At 44.0% G+C, this 21,281-nt stretch overlaps 1 protein-coding gene across 6 annotated transcripts in view; it reads left to right on the top strand.

Moving 5' to 3' along the window:
* The window catches only part of MANEA (mannosidase endo-alpha), a 47,450-nt gene that overhangs the window by 17,987 nt on the left and 8,182 nt on the right, over window positions 1-21,281 (top strand). For all 6 annotated transcript variants that reach the window (XM_030198043.1, XM_030198042.1, XM_030198041.1 and 3 more), the window contains exon 4: window positions 16,481-16,590. In XM_030198043.1, coding sequence (XP_030053903.1) covers window positions 16,481-16,590 — 110 coding nt within the window. The remainder of the gene's footprint in view (window positions 1-16,480; window positions 16,591-21,281) is intronic.

The following is a 21,281-nucleotide window of genomic DNA, read 5'->3' as shown; positions in this document are numbered from 1 at the left end:
CGCCCTTTCCCTGCCTTTCCCACTCATCTGAGCCTCCGGAGTCTTCAATACCTCAGCTTTCCTCACAGCTTAAAAAAAAAAAAAAAAAAAGTCGCGTCGCGTTTTTAAACGCAGAGACGCTGGAACAGAGGTTTTTGACTTGATTTTCAGCAGGATCGTAGTTGTACACTAGATCCTTTGAGGTAAGAGTGTTTTCCAACTCCTCCGGGGTGGGCCCGCGATCGGGGCGATTTTGGCGCGAAACCGCCATCTTGGATTTTACCGCCGTTTTTCGGCGATGGCTGCGGACAGTGTAAAGCGCTGTTCCACTTGTGGCAAGCGCAAATCAGCAGCAGGGCTCTGTAAATCGTGCTTGAAGAAAAGGCTAAACGAATATTTAATATAAAAGGTTTACTCATTTGTTTAGTGTACAAACTGATTACCATCAATAGGGGTAGTCAGGAAGCATTTCTGTACTCAAAGCATATCTACACACAAGCAATATACAGCAAGCTTAAGGCAAATCAAAATGCTATACACAGACAAAGAGAAATTCAAAATGCTTACTTATTTCTTTGTTCCCTCTCCTTATAATCTTCTCCTGATATCACGTGCTTGCAGGCTGTATGCAGGCAGGCTGTAACATACCATAAATCCTTAATGTATAGCAGAACATATGCTGCATCTGGTTCCCATTATCCACAGACTTTCTGGAGCCTGCCTTTGGCTAATGTGGGCCCCATCATGTCCCAGGAGGTTTTAGTGTTGAAACAGCTAGCTCTGCATGTTTTTTGAAGCATTCCACTTCAATTTTTTATGCTTTTATTCAACATTTTTATGCTTTTATTCAACATCCTCCCTTTTGAGGACTGATTGTTTCAGGCCTCAAACATCTGTTTTAGCTCCAGTCTGTTTCCTTTCCTCCCTTCTAAATCTCCTCCCCCTTGTTATTTATGATATGCTGTGCCTGCAAGCTCTGTCTTTTCATCATCTTTATCATACATCTTTCAATCTGTTGACATATTAAAGTTCTATTCATTCTGGATTTCAGTTACCATTATCATTTTAAAAGCATCCTGGCACATCTTTGCAAACATGCTAATACATGTTGCATTAAACAGATTCAATTGTACTAGGGTACAAAATTTATATCTCTTGAGGTATATAATTTATAGGACAGTGAGCTTCATCAAAGGGAAGTACACTGTCATTCATTCTTACTTTTCATTAGCTGATGTGGCATTAAAAATTACACAAATTAAAAGCATAACATTCATTGAATCAGTTGTTACAACATTTTGCGTGTAAGTGCACTTTATCAGGGGAATGTGTTCAGTTGTCATACTATTAATCAAACACCAACATGATGTCTGTGGGTACTTGTCCATAAGCAAGGCTTGCTTATAAATAGTCTCATTTGTCCAATGAAGGTTTTCATCATCTCTTACACAGATATTATTGGGATCACAGTCATGGTGCCCACTCAATTTTATCATTGTAGTCCCATACATCATAGCTGGCAAGGACAAGGATGTGGGCACATATGATACAATCAGTCAAATTCAACATCTTGGCCACTGTAACAAGTCTATTCTCATATGTGTTCATTGTCCATTAACAAACAACAACAGTCCAATACCATCATGTTTAGGGACATGATGTTTGTTTATTCTTTGTCCATTTCAATATTATTAATTCGTCGAATATCTGCTAAATGTATCCAAGAAGTATGACCTTCCAGACGGGCAGCGGTCTGAGTAAGGGCCGTGATAGCAAAAGGTCCTACATACACAGGATCCTTCCATGTTTTATGTGTAAAGTTCTTTCGCAGTACTAGATCACCTACTTTAAAAGCACAAACATCATTAGTAGTCCCTGCCTGTGATACTACATTTGTTCGGATCATATCACTTGTCAGGTTCAACATAGGTTGTAGCTTTTGCCAGTACTGAGCTGTGCTATCAGTACTTGCTGTCTGCATCGGGAAGAAATGACGTCCTGTCTGAATTTGGAATGGGGTCAATTTAGTACGCCCATTAGGTTGGGCCCTTATTGTCATTAATGCTAATGGCAATACATCAAGCCATGTATACAACTTTCCCACCACTTCTTTATTGAGAGATTTTAATAAGACTCTCAATTTTGTTTTTAAAATGCCATTGTAGCGCTCCACCAAACCATTGGAGGTGGGGCGATACACTGATACTTTTCTGTGTGTTAAACCCATAATCGTTTCCATTTCTTTCAAAACACTGTTATTAAAATGTGTCCCGTTATCAGAAATTATTCTAGACGGACATCCATGCCTTGGCATAATATGAGTTATCAGGCATTGTACCACCTCATGTGCTGTCTCCCTTTTACATGGAAATGCTTCTATCCACCTTGAGAAAGCATCCACCCAAACTAACAAATACCTTTTTCCCTGCACTGGAACAATCATATCGGTAAAATCAATATACCATTCTTTTGCTGGGCCTTCTGGTATTGGAAGTGTCCCAGGTGATATTTTAGGACCTCGTTTAGGTATGTTAATATTGCATACCATGCAATTTTGCACAACCTGTTGAATCAGGTTATCAATTTTTAAAGTCCAAAATCTTTGCTCAAATTGTTGCCTCATTGTTTCCTTATTCCAATGCATGGTTGCATGCCACTCAGCCAATACCTTAATCGCCTGGCTCATTGGCATACAAGGTAATCCTTCTTCTGCATTAAACCATTCACTTCCCAATTTCATACATCCTCTCTTCAACCATTTTTCACTTTCTTGTCCCTCTGGCTGCCACATTTCAATCTTATCTACATTCGTAAGTGGCCCTTCCTGTGTCTGTCTAGTATTATACAAAATCTTTTCACTTTGCTTAACCACCTCCGTTGCTGCTGCATCAGCCATTGCATTACCTAGTGCTTCAAAGGTTGGCTTTTCAGTGTGGGCCGGGGTCCACACAACTGCAGTTTTTCTACCTTCACGTTCCCTTCTTGCCAAAATTTCAAACAGCAATTTCCAATATGTGTAATGTTGTAGATTTTTACCTGCACTGGTTATTATCCCCCTACGCTGCCATTTTAATATATGATACTGTAGTGAACTTGCAACGTAACCACTATCAGTATATATAGTGACATTTTGAGTCATATCAGTGTGTTGTAAGGCCGTAATAACGGCTAAAAGTTCAGCATGCTGTGCAGTATGATTAGGAGGGGTTTTATATTGTACTTGCATTATCTTTCTTAGATTCTCATCTACCTGCACGCAGGCAAAGCCTGCAACAGTCCTTTCACAAGCTCCATCTGTAAACCATATTAACCCATCAGATAAGGGTTCAAAAGTAAGACAGTGAAATGTAGGGATTTCTATAGTATCAATCTCAATCTCTTGATCAACAGGAAAAAGCAGATCTATCTTATTTCTCTGTTCTTTAGTTAATGGTATTATTCTTATATCTTGTCCTAAAAGTACTGCTTGATATTTTCCAAATCTAGTAGCTGTCAATGCTGTTTGGCTAGGGCTCAACAGCGTTTTAATCGTGTGGTTGGTATGTATTACAATAGGAACAAAAGGCATTTGTGCTCTCCATTTGCCTATTGCTGCCACAATAGCTGTCAGTAACTTTGGTATTTCTTTCATTCCCTTTTCCACATGATTAAAAGAGCCTGACAAAAAAGCTACTGGTGCATTTACTTCATTGTTTTGATTAATCATAGCTGCCCAACTATTTCCCATATCTTTTACCCACAAATGCACAGGTGATTGGATATCTATTACTGCTAACGGTCCTGGAGATAACAAATCCCTCACAATCTTAGCCAGCACTATTTTATCCTGTTCTTCCAATACAATTAGTGTATTCTTTGGTGTGGCTGCGGGCAGTTTCAAATGTTTATAAAGTCTCATTACTTTTTGTGTATAATTTGGTATCCATTGTCTGCAGTAATTTAACATTCCCAAAACAGCACGTAACTGGGTAACTGTTTGCGGTACCGGAGTTTCATTTAAAATAGATATAACTTCCGGTATAATGACCTTATGTTCTGCTGAAACATTTTGTCCTAAAAAGGTGACAGTAGACTGAGCTATAACACATTTTTCCCTGTTACATTTATATCCTAACTCTCCTAATAACAAAAATAATTTTGTAGTCCAATCTAGGCATTCTGCTTCAGTCTCAGCAGACAGTAGAATATCATCTACATAGACAAACAATGACACCGTGTCAGGCAATTGACTCCTGAAATCCTTTAAATCCATCATTAGTTGTTTTGAGAATACCGATGGACTATCAGTAAAGCCTTGAGGCATCCTAGTCCACCTATATGCCTCATTCTGTACTATAAATGACGTCAAATCCCTAGACTCTGGATGAAGAGGTATTGAAAAGAATGCATTAGACAAGTCAATAACAGTGTTATATGCATATATATTCTGGGTATGCAAAAGAGTAGCAGGATTTGCACAAATCGGAAATTGATTTTTTGTAACCTCATTTAGCTCTCTTAAATCATGTACTATCCTTACATTGTTTTCCCCTTTCGGGACAGGAAACAATGGGGTATTATACGGGGATACTGAAGGTTCAATAATACCACATTTCAATAATTTACCAATGTGTTCCAGGGTTTTGGATACTAATTTAGGTCGTATGGGGTAAGGGTCTTGCTTCGGCCCCTTTGCCCCTTCTATTAATTCTATCTTATGGGGTTTTGCATTTATGGCTAGTCCATATGGTGAATCACTTGTACTCCAAATATGTTGTGGTAATTCTTCCATAACCCTTACTTTATTTTCATTATTCAACTGTTGGACCATAGTGAGCAAACTTGGTATTTCTTTATTTCCAAAATCTAAACACAATCCTAATTGAGACAATAAGTCTCTACCACACAAATTTACTGGGCAATCAGGTGCCACTAAAAAGGGTACCACAGCCTCCCTTGAACCGTGCGGTTGGCATTCCAAGCGCCCCAGAGTCGGTTCCGTTAGCCTTTTTCTTTGTTCTATCCCCGTAAATCCCATTGTTGTTCTATACTGATTTGAAAGCTTAACTCCCTGTGGTTTTGCACACAACACAGAGGTACTCGCCCCTGTATCTATCAAAAATCTCACAGGAGTTCCATATTTGCCAATTGTCAATGTAATAAAGGGTTCCCTTGTGTCTAACCTGAAAATCATTCCCTCTTCCTGACACTGGTCTGCTTCCAGTCAATAGCATTGGTCTGGAGTATTCTGCCAAGTTGGAAAAGCATTTACAGTACCCTGTCTCTGTACTGCAGCTCCTGGTCCCTGTGACTGCGTCGCCGGCTGCTGTATTGCAGTCTGCGGGGCACTCGCAGGTATCCCTACTACTTGTGGCATTAATCCTTGCTGCGTCTGCATTTGTACTTGGGGCATTCCTGCATTCTGATAACATTCTGAAGCATAGTGACCAAATTGCTGACAAATCATATTGTTCAGATGTTATTAAAGATTTTAAATCACCTCTTTTACCTATTAGCCCTACACACAGAACTAGCTAGGACTGTGACTAATTCAAGCCAGATGATCTCTTAACACTGCAGGAATCTCACTTAAAAAAGAGTCAAACAAAGTTAAATTGCAAAGACATTCCACATAGAGAACTAGAAACAGAATAACACATATTTTAAAATAAACAGAGATCACCTTATAAGACAAAATCAAACTTATTTAAATCTAATCTAAAACAATCTTTTAAAAGGAACAAAGAAAATTTCAGTTCTTCCTGACCTTTCTAAATCAAAACCAGATGACATTCCTCAACCTTCAGGCTGAACCAAAGGCTGCTTTTTTTTTCTACATCTGCATTCTAAGCTTTTCTTCTTCTTTTTATTTTGTTGTAAGTATTCCAGGAGAGATAATAATTTTGGACGATCAAACGATCCATCCTGAGACCAGCTCAAAACAGAATCTTTTGCATCATATTTGATCCATTTCTCATGTATCTTTTCAATCTGTTTTTTTTCTAATGGGAATAATTCTATGACATGCTGCAAAGGGGAGCATTTTTTTGAACTATCTAAATCTAAATACATAGCATATACAGGAGGCTTTTCTTTCTTATCTGCCCCTTTCCCTTTCATTGTATTCTGACTATTACAATTTCTCCTATAAAGCCACAATCTACAAAAATATACTAATGCACTTAAACAAAGAAAATATACAAAACAGAAAACTACAAAGCTAAACAAATATACCAGTAATAAGGCCACAGTGTAAGCTTACTCACGCGTCTTCTTATTTCTCTTTTTAGCAAGCCCAGGAGTTATCACCTGTATGTCCACGTCAGTAGTTTGATCAATCCCACATCAGTGGAGCACAGAAATCAGGCTTTAAACAACGCTTGCTCTCTCTCAGAATCCTGTAAAAAACTTCATTAACAACAACTTAATTTGTCCTTCGTCTCGCCTTCTCTTTTCCGTGTGCGGCCTACTCCTGGCTGGCTCGCCACTTTGAAGAAAAGGCTAAACGAATATTTAATATAAAAAGTTTACTCATTTGTTTAGTGTACAAACTGATTACCATCAATAGGGGTAGTCAGGAAGCATTTCTGTACTCAAAGCATATCTACACACAAGCAATATACAGCAAGCTTAAGGCAAATCAAAATGCTATACACAGACAAAGAGAAATTCAAAATGCTTACTTATTTCTTTGTTCCCTCTCCTTATAATCTTCTCCTGATATCACGTGCTTGCAGGCTGTATGCAGGCAGGCTGTAACATACCATAAATCCTTAATGTATAGCAGAACATATGCTGCATCTGGTTCCCATTATCCACAGACTTTCTGGAGCCTGCCTTTGGCTAATGTGGGCCCCATCATGTCCCAGGAGGTTTTAGTGTTGAAACAGCTAGTTCTGCATGTTTTTTGAAGCATTCCACTTCAATTTTTTATGCTTTTATTCAACATTTTTATGCTTTTATTCAACATGCTGTACTGGCGTAGGAGCTGGCCCGAGCATGGCGAGCGATGTTTCTTCCCGCTCTGAGCTGGCAGCGGGCGCCATTTTGCTTACACAACATGGTGCGGCCTCCGTGGACACGGAGAGACCTGAGCCGGGTGGGGCACCTCGAGATGAGGTTATTTCAGGAGTGGCTAGCACCGGACAGGATTTGGGTGCCCAGGATTTTCTCCCCGGATTTTGTGCTTTTGCTGCATAAAGCATACATGATGAAAAGAGCCCTTCCTCAAGGGTCGCCTGAGGCTCCTCTGATTGGCCCCCCCCCCGATGGATTCTGGCCTGGGACTGCCCAGTGAGGCTTTTTTCCTGGATGCTTGGCCTAAAGATAAGCGCAGAAGGGTTAATTCCCCTTCAGATTGTGGTGCACCTTTTTCCCCCCCGTGGTCGGGGTGTGAGGATTCGGAGAACTCTGACAGACGTTCTTGGTCTGAGGAACCAGAGTCAGGTGCAGATTTACCACAGGATCTGGATGATCCCTCCGCGGTGAGGATTTTCCACCGTGATGAGCTGCCAGCGCTTATTTCAGATACCATGCAGGCCCTCTCGATTGAAGATCCTGACAGTGGCATGGCCTCCTCGGGTAATCCCAGGATGGCTAGTACCAAGAAAGCTGCTCGGGCCTTCCCTTTGCATGACTCCATCCTAGAGCTTGTTTCGGCTCAGTGGGCTGACCCCGAGGGACCTTTGAGAGTTTCCAGGGCTATGGGGCATTTATACCCTCTGCGTGAGGGACATATGGCTCGTTTTCAAATGCCTACAGTGGATGCCCTAGTCACTACGGTGACAAAGAAAACTACCCTCCCTGTTGAAGGAGGTGTTGCCCTGAAGGATGTTCAAGACCGTAGGCTGGAAACAGCATTGAAACGGTCCTTTGAAATTGCAGGTCTCACTGTTCGGGCGTCTGCATGCAGCTGTTATGCTGTTAGAGCCTGCCTAGCTTGGCTGCAACAGGCAGTGGCTCAGCCCGGAGATGGAGCGGAGCCCTTCTTGGATGTGGCTCCGCGGATGGAGGTGGCCTTGTCCTTTCTGGCTGATGCCCTTTATGACCTTGTCAGAGCTTCGGCTAAACAAATGGCAGTAGCAGTGGCGGCTCGCCGTCGTCTGTGGCTATGACACTGGGCAGCGGACATGGCCTCTAAGCAAAGGTTGGTGAAGTTGCCTTTTCAAGGACTTCTCCTATTTGGTGAGGAGTTGGAGAAAATTGTGAAAGGCCTGGGTGATCCAAAACCCCAGCGCTTGCCCGAAGATAGGCGGAGGCCTTCCTCTAAGGGCCAGGCGGTCCACTCCTCGTACAGACCTCGCTTCCGTGAAGCTAGAAGGTACCGCCCGGGGCATTCTGCTGGGTTCACTTCACGTGCCCGTGGTCAGCAGAGGAACTCCTTTCGCTCGGACAAGCGTTCCGCAGCCGGTGGCTCAAGACCAGGAGTTCAGGGGCGACCCTCTCAATGATGGTGCGCCGGCCCTCTCCTCGATGCCTGTCATCGGAGGACGGCTTTCCCTTTTTGTCGAGGAGTGGGCCAAGATTTCCTCAGATCAGTGGGTTCTGGACCTGATCAGAGATGGTTACAGAATAGAATTCAACGCCCCAGTAAGAGACGTGTTTGTGGAGTCCCGATACGGTTCTGCCGTCAAACGGGCGGCGGTGGAGGAGACTTTACAAGGTCTGATTCAGTTAGGGGCAGTGACCCCGGTGCCTCCCGCCGAGCAAGGCTGTGGCCGATACTCCATCTACTTTGTGGTGCCGCGAAAAGGTGGGTCCTTTCGCCCTATTCTGGACTTAAAAGAAGTGAACAAGTCCCTGAGAGTGCGGCATTTCCACATGGAATCCCTGCGCTCCGTCATTGCGGCGGTACAGCCAGGAGAGTTTCTCACGTCTCTAGACCTGAAAGAAGCTTACTTGCACATACCGATTTGGCCCCCGCACCAGAAGTTTCTGAGGTTTGCAGTGTTGGGAAAACATTTCCAGTTCAGGGCCTTGCCTTTTGGCCTCGCCACAGCTCCCCGAACCTTTTCGAAGGTAATGGTGGTAGTAGCTGCTTTTCTCAGGCGAGAAGGTATCAGGGTTCACCCGTACCTAGACGACTGGCTCATCAGAGCAGACTCTGCAACAGAGAGCTTACAAGCTACAGCCAGAGTGGTCTCAGTACTGCAATCTCTAGGCTGGGTCGTCAATATGGCCAAAAGTCACCTGTCCCCTTCACAATCTCTAGAGTTTTTGGGGGCCAGGTTCGACACAGTCTCGGGCTATGTGTTCCTACCCGAGCTAAGGTGGTGCAAGCTTCAGAATCAGGTCCGTCTGCTCCTGAGGATGCCCCGCCCGCGAGCTTGGGACATTGTCCAGCTGCTGGGATCGATGACTGCCACGATGGAAGTGGTACCCTGGGCGAGAGCGCACCTGAGACCTCTACAGTATTCCCTACTCCGGAGATGGTCTCCTATTTCTCAGGTTTACCAATGCAGACTTACTTGGCTCCCTGCGGCCCGACTCAGCATGGAGTGGTGGCTCTCGGACAGCATGCTGCGGCGAGGAATGCCGCTGACGCTCCCCGTTTGGTGCCTGGTGGTAACAGATGCCAGCCTGAAGGGCTGGGGCGCACACTGCAAGGGGAAGCATGCCCAGGGTCTATGGACACCCGAGGAGTCGGAGTGGTCCATCAACCGCCTAGAGTTGAAAGCGGTGTTTCAGGCGCTTCTGGCCTTTCAAGTGACCCTGGAAGGATTGGCTGTCAGAGTGATGTCGGACAACACGACAACGGTGGCCTATATAAATCGACAAGGCGGAACAAGGTGCAGAGCACTAGCCACGCAGGCCGAACTGATTTGCCACTGGGCCGAGCTACATCTTCAGTGTCTGTCGGCAGCTCATATTGCAGGTCAGAGCAATGTGCAGGCCGATTATCTGAGCAGGCATCAGATCGATCCAGCAGAATGGAATCTGGCAGACGAAGTTTTCCTGCAGATCTGTGCCAAATGGGGCAAGCCCGTGATGGATCTAATGGCGACAAGTGCCAATACCAAAGTCCCGTGCTTCTTCAGCAGACGGAGAGATCCTCGCTCGGCGGGGTTGGATGCCTTGGCTCAACCCTGGCCTCCGGGTCTACTTTATGTGTTTCCCTCATGGCCCTTGATAGGGCGCCTGCTCTTGTGGATTCGGCTGCACCCAGGAGAAGTGGTCCTCATCGCCCCGGATTGGCCAAGGAGACCTTGGTATGCAGACCTCCGACAGATGCTCCTGGAGGCTCCTCTGCCATTACCTCTGGTACCGAACCTGTTGACTCAGGGACCGGTAGCCATGGAGGACGCCGGCCGCTTTGGTCTTACGGCATGGCTATTGAGAGGGCGCTATTGAGGGATAAAGGTTTTTCCAATAAAGTTATTTCCACTCTCCTGCAAGCCCGCAAGCGGTCCACTTCCGTGGCTTATGCCAGGATTTGGTGCCTGTTTGAGTCTTGGTGTGCTTCCAGAGCCATTGCTCCAATGCGGGCTCCTGTCTCGCCGATTCTGGACTTTTTGCAGGAAGGTGTACAAAAAGGCTTGGCCTATAATTCCCTGCGGGTGCAGGTGGCAGCATTGGCCTCCCTTCGTGGTAAGGTGGAAGGCGTGTCTTTGGCTGCTCACCCAGATGTAGCACGGTTTCTTAGAGGGGTGCTTCGGCTCCGACCTCCAGTGCGAGCACCCTGTCCAGCTTGGAACCTGGGGCTAGTTTTGAAAACCCTGCAGGCATCTCCTTTTGAGCCGCTTCGGCGAGCATCGGAGAAAGATTTGACACTGAAGGCCGTTTTTCTGGTGGCCATTATCTCGGCGAGACGGGTGTCAGAGCTCCAGGCGCTGTCCTGTAGAGACCCATTTCTGCAATTTTCAGAGTCCGGAGTCACGGTTCGGACCGTGCCTTCCTTTATGCCTAAGGTGGTTTCAGTCTTTCACCTAAACCAGCCTATTTGCTTGCCCTCTTTTTCAGAGGAAGAGTTTCCAGAATCTTTTGGGCAGCTGCACCTTTTGGATGTGCGCAGGACTCTGCTGCAGTATCTGCGAGTTACTAACTCTTTCAGGACTTCTGATCATCTGTTTGTTTTGCTATCCGGTTCTCGCAGAGGGTCTCCAGCGTCTAAAGCCACTATTGCCCGCTGGCTCAAAGAAACTATCTTTTCAGCTTATCTGCTGGCCGGCAGGGTTCCGCCTGTAGCCTTTAAGGCACATTCTACTAGAGCGATTTCTTCCTCTTGGGCTGAAACTGGAGCACTCTCTCTTCAAGAGATATGCAGTGCAGCAACATGGGCTTCTAAGCTCTCCTTTGCCCGACATTACAGGCTGGATGTGGCTGCCAGGAGGGATGCGCGTTTTGGTGCACAAGTGCTAGCGCGTGGTGTGGCTTGTTCCCACCCTATCTAGGGATTGCTTTGTTACATTCCATACGTAATGGCTTCATCTGCTTGATGACAAGGAAGGGAAAGTTAGGTTCTTACCTTGGTAATATTCTTTCCTTTAGTCATAGCAGATGAAGCCATGAGCCCTCCCTGTATGATTGTCTGTATGCTGTGAATCTGTTTTTCAGGTTCTGTTCTAATTTCCTGAAGTTCCTTCCTTGGGAGAAAGTTGGAAAACAATCTTCAGGATTCATGTTCAGTTTAAATTTAGGAGGATGTGTTCATTCCCTCCAGCATGTTTTTATTTGGAGGATGTGTTGATTCTCTCCAGGAGGCGCGTGTGTTCCCCTCCAGTTCTATAAATAGGAGGATGAGTTCATTCCCTCCAGTGTGTTGGGAGGATGTGTGATTCCCTCCAGGAGGCGCGTGTGTTCCCCTCCACTTATACAATAAGGAGGATGAGTTTATTCCCTCCAGGAGGATGTGCATTCCCTCCTTTATGAGTTCATGCCCTTGTGATGGGCCATCGTTCGCTGTGAGGAAAGCTCTTGTGATTCCCATTGCGGTTTGCCATACTGCTTTGGAAGCTTCAAATACTGAAGAGGCAGTGGAGCTAGCTGGCCAAGAGGGCACTGTGAAAGTTTGAGTGCTCTCTATCTCCCCTGCTGGTTGATGGACATAACCCATACGTAATGGCTTCATCTGCTATGACTAAAGGAAAAAAATTACCAAGGTAAGAACCTAATTTTCCCACCTCGCAGCATACTCTGAAGAAAGCCACAGTACGATGGCTGAAACGTGGGTTCCACTTAGAAATGGCAAGACCAGGACAACTGCAACAATCGCAGCAGCAGCCACGGAAGCCTAAGAGAACAAATTTTTCAGTGACCAGCACAAGTGCCTGCAACTTTAAAACCATATATGTTTTTTAGGAACTTATTGTGGATATAACCTGAATCTTACTTCCTTATAGATTCAGTGAATTACATTTTTTTTAAAGAATCATCAGAAGTGGTAAATAAAGGTGCACCAGTATGCTCCAAACCACTATACGCTTTATTGATCATTTCTTATTTTCTTATTTTTAAATAAATATTTTTCAAATCTGTCACATCTCATTCTAAACTTGCCTTTTATATTATCAAAAATAATCACCGTATCACATTAAATGAAGCAGTAAATAAAGGCGGTAATGTGCATGTGTCTGAACAGAACAAAAGTGCGAGCGCACATCTGTGGGAAGCTAATATTTACATTCTGAACAGGTGCAGATGTGTAATGACACTTACATTTTTCCTTCTTCTTTTCCCTTTCATTCTGTTTTATTTTTCCAAATTTTTAAATTTTATTGTTCTGATTTTTTGCATAGCCATATCATTTTATTGTTTCAGTACTACTTTTTTGAAGCCTGAGTCACTACCTACATTGAGGGCCCTGTTTATTAATGCGCTAAAAATGCTAGTGCATCTTAGTAAACAGGGCCCTAGGTGTCATTAATACACATTTTTAACATGAAAAGAAATGAACATGAAGATGCACCAGAAAACGCCAGAAATAAAGTAATTTTTTGCCATAGCTGATTAGATTTATTCATGCAGTTTTACAAATGTATTAACTTTGTTTTGATGCCGTTTAAAACAGATTTTAATCTCTTTGTAATTTTTTTATTTTCATTCTGTAGTTTTTAGGCTATTCTTTTGTAGTCAGTTTATATATTGGTAAATAATTTTTTATGGATTAAATGGACCAGGCCCGCAAATGCACCATTTTAAATACCTATCAGAACTTGTATAGTCCCTTCTTTCTGGGATAGAGATGAGAGCTTGTATGTATGAACGTCTGACCAGGATAAGTCCAAAGTTTCATTTGTTAAGATACGTCTGTGCAGCTTGGCTTTGATATCATATCTGAATTGGTTGGGGCACATTCAGAAGATTTTAGTACTTATATTTCAATGATTTTATTGTGCACTTTATTTTATAGTTCCCCCCCCCCCCCCCCCCCCACTTTGTTTAATGCTTATTTTTACAAAGCCACTAATCAGTTACTTTTGTCATCATATTTAAATATTATTTACTCATGCAGGCAATGCTAATCCTTGTAGCAGACTGGTTATTTATCTTTAACAAAATTCCTAATAAATAAATAAGTTCTTTTATTATATCACTGAGAATAGGAGTTGATAATGTTTTATAAAGTATGGTAGCCTCGTTTTCATGCTGTCAAAATATCACAGATTATTTTGATTCATTTTCCTATTTTTAACCTTAGGGCTTCATTTTTAAGGTGCACAAATGTGGAGCTGAGTTATTTTGATATCCACTTGAGAGCACACACTTTTACTCTATTGGAATAGTTTATAGGTATAGTGCGTTTGACTGGAATAAACTTGAAAAGTTCTTTAATACTTCTATGAAACAATTTCAACACCTTGTTTCTGGTAAGATACTCGGGGGATCTTTTTACTCAGCTACAGTACAAAGTGACCTTTAACATTAACAATAAATTTATATTCCGCCATATACCTTTCGGTTCAATGCGGATCACATTTCCGTGAATAATAAAACATAACCTAACCAAAACAGGGAAGGGGGAAAGGGGAAAAGAGAAATGGAAGGGGGGACCAAAGGTGCGTTAGGACAGGAACCTGTGTTATTTGCCCTTTAAACACATGTTAAAGGGCTCTAATGCTGGTTGGGGTGCCGTAACTCAGCAATAATTGTCACCTCTTGTTACATATTAATGAGATGTGACATGCAAATCCATGTAAAGCAGCTGATTATACTATGGGACTAAGTGCATACCAGAAGCCATGTTATAACCAGTTAAATAGATTAGTTTACTGCCTAGGCCCATGAGGAGGCCAAGCCACAGCCTGATGACTCTGGGCCATCTCTTTAAAGGGGATGGCACTCTTCTCAGTAGCTGTGACCAGAGTACTCCCCCGAACATATGGCCCCCACCACAAGTGTCCCCAACCCCTGGGCCTACCTTAGTCTAAATCTCTAGTTTCCCCAGTCAATCCTGCTCTCCCCAGTACCGCCTTCTAAAATGGTGCTGGTGACCTCTAGTGGTAGTCTTGTGGCCTGTTGCTAGGGGTCATGTTTCTGTACAAAGGCATCTACTGCCCTTATACAGAAACATTACTCCTATTGGTAACTCTGCCCTTATACAGAAGGGTGGTATGGCCCTTATACAGAAACATGATCCCTAGCATTAGTACTGTGAGACTACCATTAGCGAGGGCAGGGGCAATGGTTTATCGCTCCTGCCTGCAGCAGTAGACACTAGTGACTTAGTTCAAGGTAGGCCTAGAGGACAGCCTGTGGGTGGGGGTTGGGGGGGGGCTGAAGGAAGGGTTACTGCCTTGGTGAGGGGTTAGCCACAAGGTGAGGCCATTTGGATTGGCGAGGGTCTGGCTGTGGCAGTAAAAGGATGGTCCTTGATTTGTGAGAGTAGGATCTTTCAGGGATGTGCTCTGGCTATTGTGGAGGGTGTCAGCCCTTTTAACATGTGGCCCAGAAGTATGGAGCTGTGGCTTGACAGCCCAATGCTCCTAGGCCATACAATAATGCTACTTGAGGTGGCCAAAGGTTGAATAAATGCAACCTTGTGTAATCTTTTTGGAGATGGCTTTCACAAATGTGAGAAGGGTCACCAACTCTCAGTTCAGTCTCAAGCTTCTGGCTTCACAACATTTTGACAGAGTATGAGAGAATTATTTACAGTGACCACAAGCTCCAGCAGGTTTATGCTCCTATACAGGAGGACTTTGAGTTGGGCAGGGGTTCTGTATGTGAACTCACAAGATGGCATATAATGGGGATGGATCAGAGCCCAAGGCTCAAAACAGCATGCTCAGGTGTTGGCTACAAAGTTAAAAGCCAAGGCAATGGGCATAACCCAGGAAAAGTGAAAATCCCAATCTTATTGGTCTTTTTAAGGCTTTCTAAGATCATATCTGCCTGTATGTAAATGTCAAGGTTCTGGAAATAGTCTCTTTGGCTGTACCAGAGCTTGCTGGCACCAAATGGGTGAAACAGCAATTGTCCCTTATGGTCCAGTCAAGTACATAGTAGACTCAGGTGATGAGAGACAGACAGTAGAAGAACCTGTTTACTTATCAGGCCTTCTGGGTGGAGTCAAGTATAGCTGCTTCAGCATCTCCACAGCAGGTCCTGTATACATCTGTAAGTACACAGTGTGAGCAGTTGAAGGAAAGCACAATGTCTCTTTCACACAGACAAGCCTGTCACTCTCACTGCAGCATAACATATCCAAGAACCTATGCATATAGCATCTATGTAGATTGCTTCTTCAGAAGACATTACAGGAGTACAGCCTATCCCCTCAACCAAAGCCATGTTGGTATTCAAGAAATCAGAACTTCTAATGTCAAGAAGGAAAGGGTCTTGGATCACTCTGGGGTAGTCATCATAGTGCTAAAGGTTAAAACAGGTATCGTATGGTAGCTAATGACGAGCTCAGAAAGCCCTTTAAGAAGGAATTCCTAATTCTATGAATTGTATGTATTCCTGCTAGCTGACTTGTTTATTTTCCGTTAGTGGAGTGGATATTAGAGCTCCATTTCTGCCTCCTCACAAAAAAAAAAAAAAAAAAAGCTGTGTAAAAGGCATCCTTTATCTTGCCATCTACCAGAAGTCTGTAGATGCTTACCTCACAGTGCCATAGTACTGAAGCTAGTCCAGCCCCCCCCCCCCCACCACCACCATACTGACAAACACAGTGTAAACCAGTTAGAGGGGAAGATGTACTTTGAAAGGAAAGTATAGATGGGTGATAAGTGCAGTACTGCCCTGCAATTTCAGAAATAAGTCCATCCATTTTGGCCGATTTGTGTGAAGATAATTTGATTAATGGGGAAAACATGTTTTCCTTGATTTCTCTGCAGTGAACTTACTGCCTTTTGCCTCTGAAATATTGAAGATCTATGGAGATTACAGATAACATGTAACATAGTTTTACATTGCAGGGCAGTATAACTATAGCTGACCATTCAAGAACTATGCTTGCAAATTTTGAGAGAAAATTAACTTTATGAAAGTCTGTTCTTACAGAAAGTAAAACTGCTTTCTTGTAGTTGTAGGTACACCCTGTGTCTAGGATGAATGGAATCATTGTATCTTGGTCTTTCAGGAGTTGTCGCTCTTTCTTGGTACCCACCTGGTATGGCAGATGAGAACGGAGAGTCGACTGATGACTTGGTGCCCATCATTTTGGACAGAGCCCATAAATACAAATTGAAGGTAGTGTTGTAGAGGTCTCAGAGACATTTATTAGGTGCTTGATTTTAATTATTAGAATGTGCACTGAAAAAACAGGACCTCTTACATAGCTTCAAAATACTTTTTGTAATTGTTTAAACATTTGGTATGACCTTTGAAATATATACTTGACTATAAGTTGAGACATTCAGGTAAAACAAAAACCCCATCAAATACCCAGGGTTGTTTGCAGGTAACACCTGTACAAGCAAAACTAAAAATTTAGCAGTAACTCCCTCCCCCTGCACTCCTGTTGGAGGCACGAGTGGCATCGCAAGCCACCCTCCGCAGACTATGTACCTTCAGTTCTCAACTGTTTTCCTTACAGCATCAGCACCTCGGAAATATACCGCTTGAGGTTTGCTCTGGAGTGTACCCTCTGACCTTTCCTGTCCATGCTGAAACAGGAAGTTGAGTCAGATGGCGACTCTAGAGCAGACCTTAAGTGGTATATCTCTGCAGTCCTGGTGAGAGTTGAAGGTACACAGCTGGGAGTGAGGATTGCGATGCTGCTTGAACTGCAGACACTGTCTACCCAGAGATGGGGTATGACACTTCATAAGCTGTCAAAATCTACAAAATTTAGATGGATGAGTCCATTAGGGAGAGAGAATTAAATGTAAACCGCTTTGATTGTACCACAGGAAGGTGGTATATCAAATCATATTACCCTTACCCCCTCTGTTACCCAACAAATATGCACATCCCCAAATTTAGGTAATGCATGTCTTGCTGTGGTAGCAAAGTCCAGCTTCTTCTGGGCCCATCTCAGAAAGGGGTCCCATACTCTGTCAAAGTTCTCAAGTTGATTCCTCCGCCTTGCCACTAATCAACTAAAAATGTAAATATTTCAGATCCTCAGGATGAGGGAGTCCATTGTGGAGGCAGAAGACTGTCTCCTAAGCCCTATCGTACTATTTCACACTTCGCTGCAGTTCCACAGGTCGTCAACAAGGAACATGTATTCTTCTTAGCCCCTGTGGCATACATTGCGATAGTAAAGCTATGGCACATTTTCTACTTGCATCCCTGATATTTTAGTTAAATTTGTGCCTTTTCTTTTCTTTTTTTTCTTTTTTTTACCTCAGAATAATTGGGCTATCCCACCAGACATGTATGTAAGTACCCACACATCCATACTGTCCAACACTGGTAAGACAGTGAGCGAAACATCATACATAGCCTATTGGGGGGTCATGGACCATTTGTGCAGCATTTCCTATGCATTTTCTACTGTAAGGGGTGGGGTCACTATCAGGCTTATTATCGAAAGAGAAGAACGCCCATCTTTCAACACAAATCGGAAGATGGGCGTCCTTCTCACAGGGTCGCCCAGATTGGCGTAATCGAAAGCCGATTTTGGGCGTCCCCAACTGCTTTCTGTCACAGGGACGACCAAAGTTCACGGGGATGTGTCAGAGGTGGAGCGAAGGTGGAACTTGGGTGTGCCTAACACACGGGCATCCTCGACCCATAATGGAAAATAAAGGGCGTGTCTGACGAGCATTTGGACGACTTTACCTGGTCTGGTTTTTCTTACGATCAAGGCACAAAAAGGTGCCCGAACTGACCAGATGACCACCGGAGGGAATCAGGGATGACCTCCCCTTACTCCCCCAGTGGTCACTAACCCCCTCCCACCCTCAAAAAAGAACTTCAAAAATATTTTATGCCAGCCTCAAATGTCATACTCTGGTCCATCGCAGCAGTATGCAGGTCCCTGGAGCAGTTTTAGTGGGTGCAGTGCACTTCAGGCAGGCAGACCCAGGCCCAGGCCCATCCCCACCTACCTGTTAAACTTGTGATGGTAAATGTGAGCCCTCCAAAACCTACCACAAACCCACTGTACCCACATCTAGGTGCCCCCCTTCACCCGTAAGGGCTATGGTAGTGGTGTACAGTTGTGGGTAGGGGGTTTTGGGAGGCTCAGCACACAAGGTAAGGGAGCTATGTACCTGGGAGCTTTTTCTGAAGTCCACTGCAGTGCCCCCTAGGGTGCCCGGTTGGGGTCCTGGCATGTCAGGGGGACCAGTGCACTATGAATGCTGGTTCCTCGCATGACCAAAGGGTTTGCATTTGGTCGTTTCTGAGATGGGCCTCCTTAGTTTCCATTATTGCCGAAAATCAGAAACGACCAAGTCTAAGGATGACCATCTTTAGGGACGACCTAAATGTCAAGATTTGGGCATCCCCGACTGTATTATCGAAACGAAAGATGGACGCCCATCTTGTTTCGATAATACGGGTTTCTCCGCCCCTTCTCCGGGATGTCCTCAGGAAAACTTGGGCGCCCCTTTCGATTATTCTTTCCTTTGTTTATAGCCTCGACTTATACAGGGGTCACCCCAATTTTGGCCATTTTTAATAGTAGTTGAATCTTTTAGGAAACTCCCTTAGCAAATGCTTTGTGTCATATGCCTTATTTTGTCGCTAAAATTTAATTGCAACATTATCATTTTTGCTAAATGCCATTTTGCTAAAACAGATCTTAATGGTCACTTCCTGAATGATTACATTTTGAAAACAGAGATCATCCAGTTTTTATAGCATCTTGCAGTAACGCCTATAAATAATAATTTTTTAATAATAGTACATTTGTTTTTTGGTTATTTGGAAAAATGTTGGGGGGGGGGGGGGGGGTCCGGTTTTTTTTTCTGGACACTCCAGCCAATTGAAAACTATTTAAGTGGCCGGGAATGGCTCCTGGCCAGTTAAATAGCACTTCGCCAGCTAAGTGCTAATATTCAGTGTGAGACATATTAGCGCTTAGTTCATAGCAGCTAACTGGCTATATCACAATATATAACCAGCTACCTGCAAATATTCAGCACTTGGCTGGCTAAGTTTAGCAGAAAAATCAGGCTGCCTAAATGGCAGGCGTATCTTTGGCTGCTGTAAACCTTACTGGCCAGCACCAGTTGACCTGGCTGATTTTAAGATTAAGCGGGCCAAAAAAAACCTGGATACTCGATGCCGATCACTGGAAATGGCCCTGGCCTTTCCTCCTATCTGCCTAGCTTCTGTCTAGATGCCTGTGGACACTTGGAAGAAAATAGTGAATATAATATGTTTGAGAGAATCTGCAGGAGGGTGAATAGTCAAGTATCGAAGGAATCTGTACTAGGACCGGGGCTATTTAACATATTTATAAATTATCTGGAAATCAGAACGACAAGTGAGGTTATTAAATTTGCAGATGACACGAAACATTCAAAATGCATACGGATTGTGAAAAATTGCAGGAAAACCTTAGGAAACTGGAAGACTGAGCATCCAAATGGCAGATGAAATTTAAGTGGAGGAGTGGCCTAGTGGTTAGGGTGGTGGACTTTGGTCCTGGGGAACTGAGTTTGATTCCCACTTCAGGCACAGGCAGCTCCTTGTGACTCTGGGCAAGTCACTTAACCCTCCATTGCCCCATGTAAGCCGCATTGAGCCTGCCATGAGTGGGAAAGCGCGGGGTACAAATGTAACAAAAATAAAAATAATGTAGACAAATGCAAAGTGATGCACATCGACGGCAGCTAAAAAAAAGCAAACGGGATGTTAGGAATTATTAGGAGAGGGATGCAAGATAAAACCAAAAATATTATAATGCCTCTGTATAGCTCTGTGGTGCAACCTCACCTTGAGTATTGTGTTCAATTCTGGTCGCTGTATCTCAAAAAAGATATAGTGGAATTAGAAAAGGTTCAAAGAAGAGCAACCAAAACGATAAAGGGGATGGAACTGCTCCCATATGAGGAAAGGCTAAAGAGGTTGGGGCTCTTCAGCTTGGAAAAGGGTTGAGGGGGATATGATTGAGGTCTGCAAAATCCTTAGTGGTGTGGAGCGGGTGGAGGTGAATCGTTTTTTCACTCATTCAAAAAGTACAAAGATCAGGGGACACTCAACGAAACTGCATGGGAATACTTTTAGAACAAATAGGGGGAAATATTTATTTTCCTCAAAGAATAGTTAGGCTGGGTAGAAAAAAAGGTTTAGACAAGTTCTTGGAGGAAAGGTCCATAGTCTTTTATTGAGATGGACATGAAGGAAGCCATTGCTTGCCCTGGGATTGGTAGCATGGAATAGTGCTACTAATTGGGTTTCTGCCAGCTACTTGTGACCTGGATTGGCCACTGCTGGAAGCAGGATACTGGGCTGGATGGACCATTGGTCTGACTTACTATGGCTATTGTGTTCTTAATATTCTGATTTTTTAGGGAATTTGAGTAATTTGGGGCTTCCAGTAACCCTGGAAGTCTAATGGATGTACAAGAACAGTCCCCTAGTCTTTCTCCACTCCTGCCCTGTCCTCTAAACTATCAAGGCTACAGTGGTAAGTGCTGGGGGGAGGGGTTTTGTTCCAGTGGAGGGGTTATGTGATTGTGTTGGGGTCAGTTATCAATTGAGGATAGGTGGGTGCTGCAAGCTGATGTTACAGTAGCTGCGCTACTGGTGTTAGTAGCACAGGTACACTTAACAAAATCACTTGAGGTGGCGGCAAGTGTACCCGCACTATTGGTAGCATAGGCGCCGACTCTGTGGGTGCTCGAGCACCCACAATATTTGACCCGCCAGAAGTCCCGCCCGGAACGGAAGTTCCCAGCCAGCCCGACCTGCGCTGCCTGCCCTCTTCTCCCAGTCCTCCGCCTGTCCCTTTCCTTCCTGCGAGATTGGACATGAGGTTT

This window comes from Microcaecilia unicolor, chromosome 3 (assembly GCF_901765095.1).
Source record: "Microcaecilia unicolor chromosome 3, aMicUni1.1, whole genome shotgun sequence".
In the NCBI taxonomy this organism is placed as follows: Eukaryota; Metazoa; Chordata; class Amphibia; order Gymnophiona; family Siphonopidae; genus Microcaecilia; species Microcaecilia unicolor.
The sequence above is the reverse complement of the archived record's forward strand: the minus strand, read 5'-3'. Positions and strand labels throughout refer to the sequence as shown.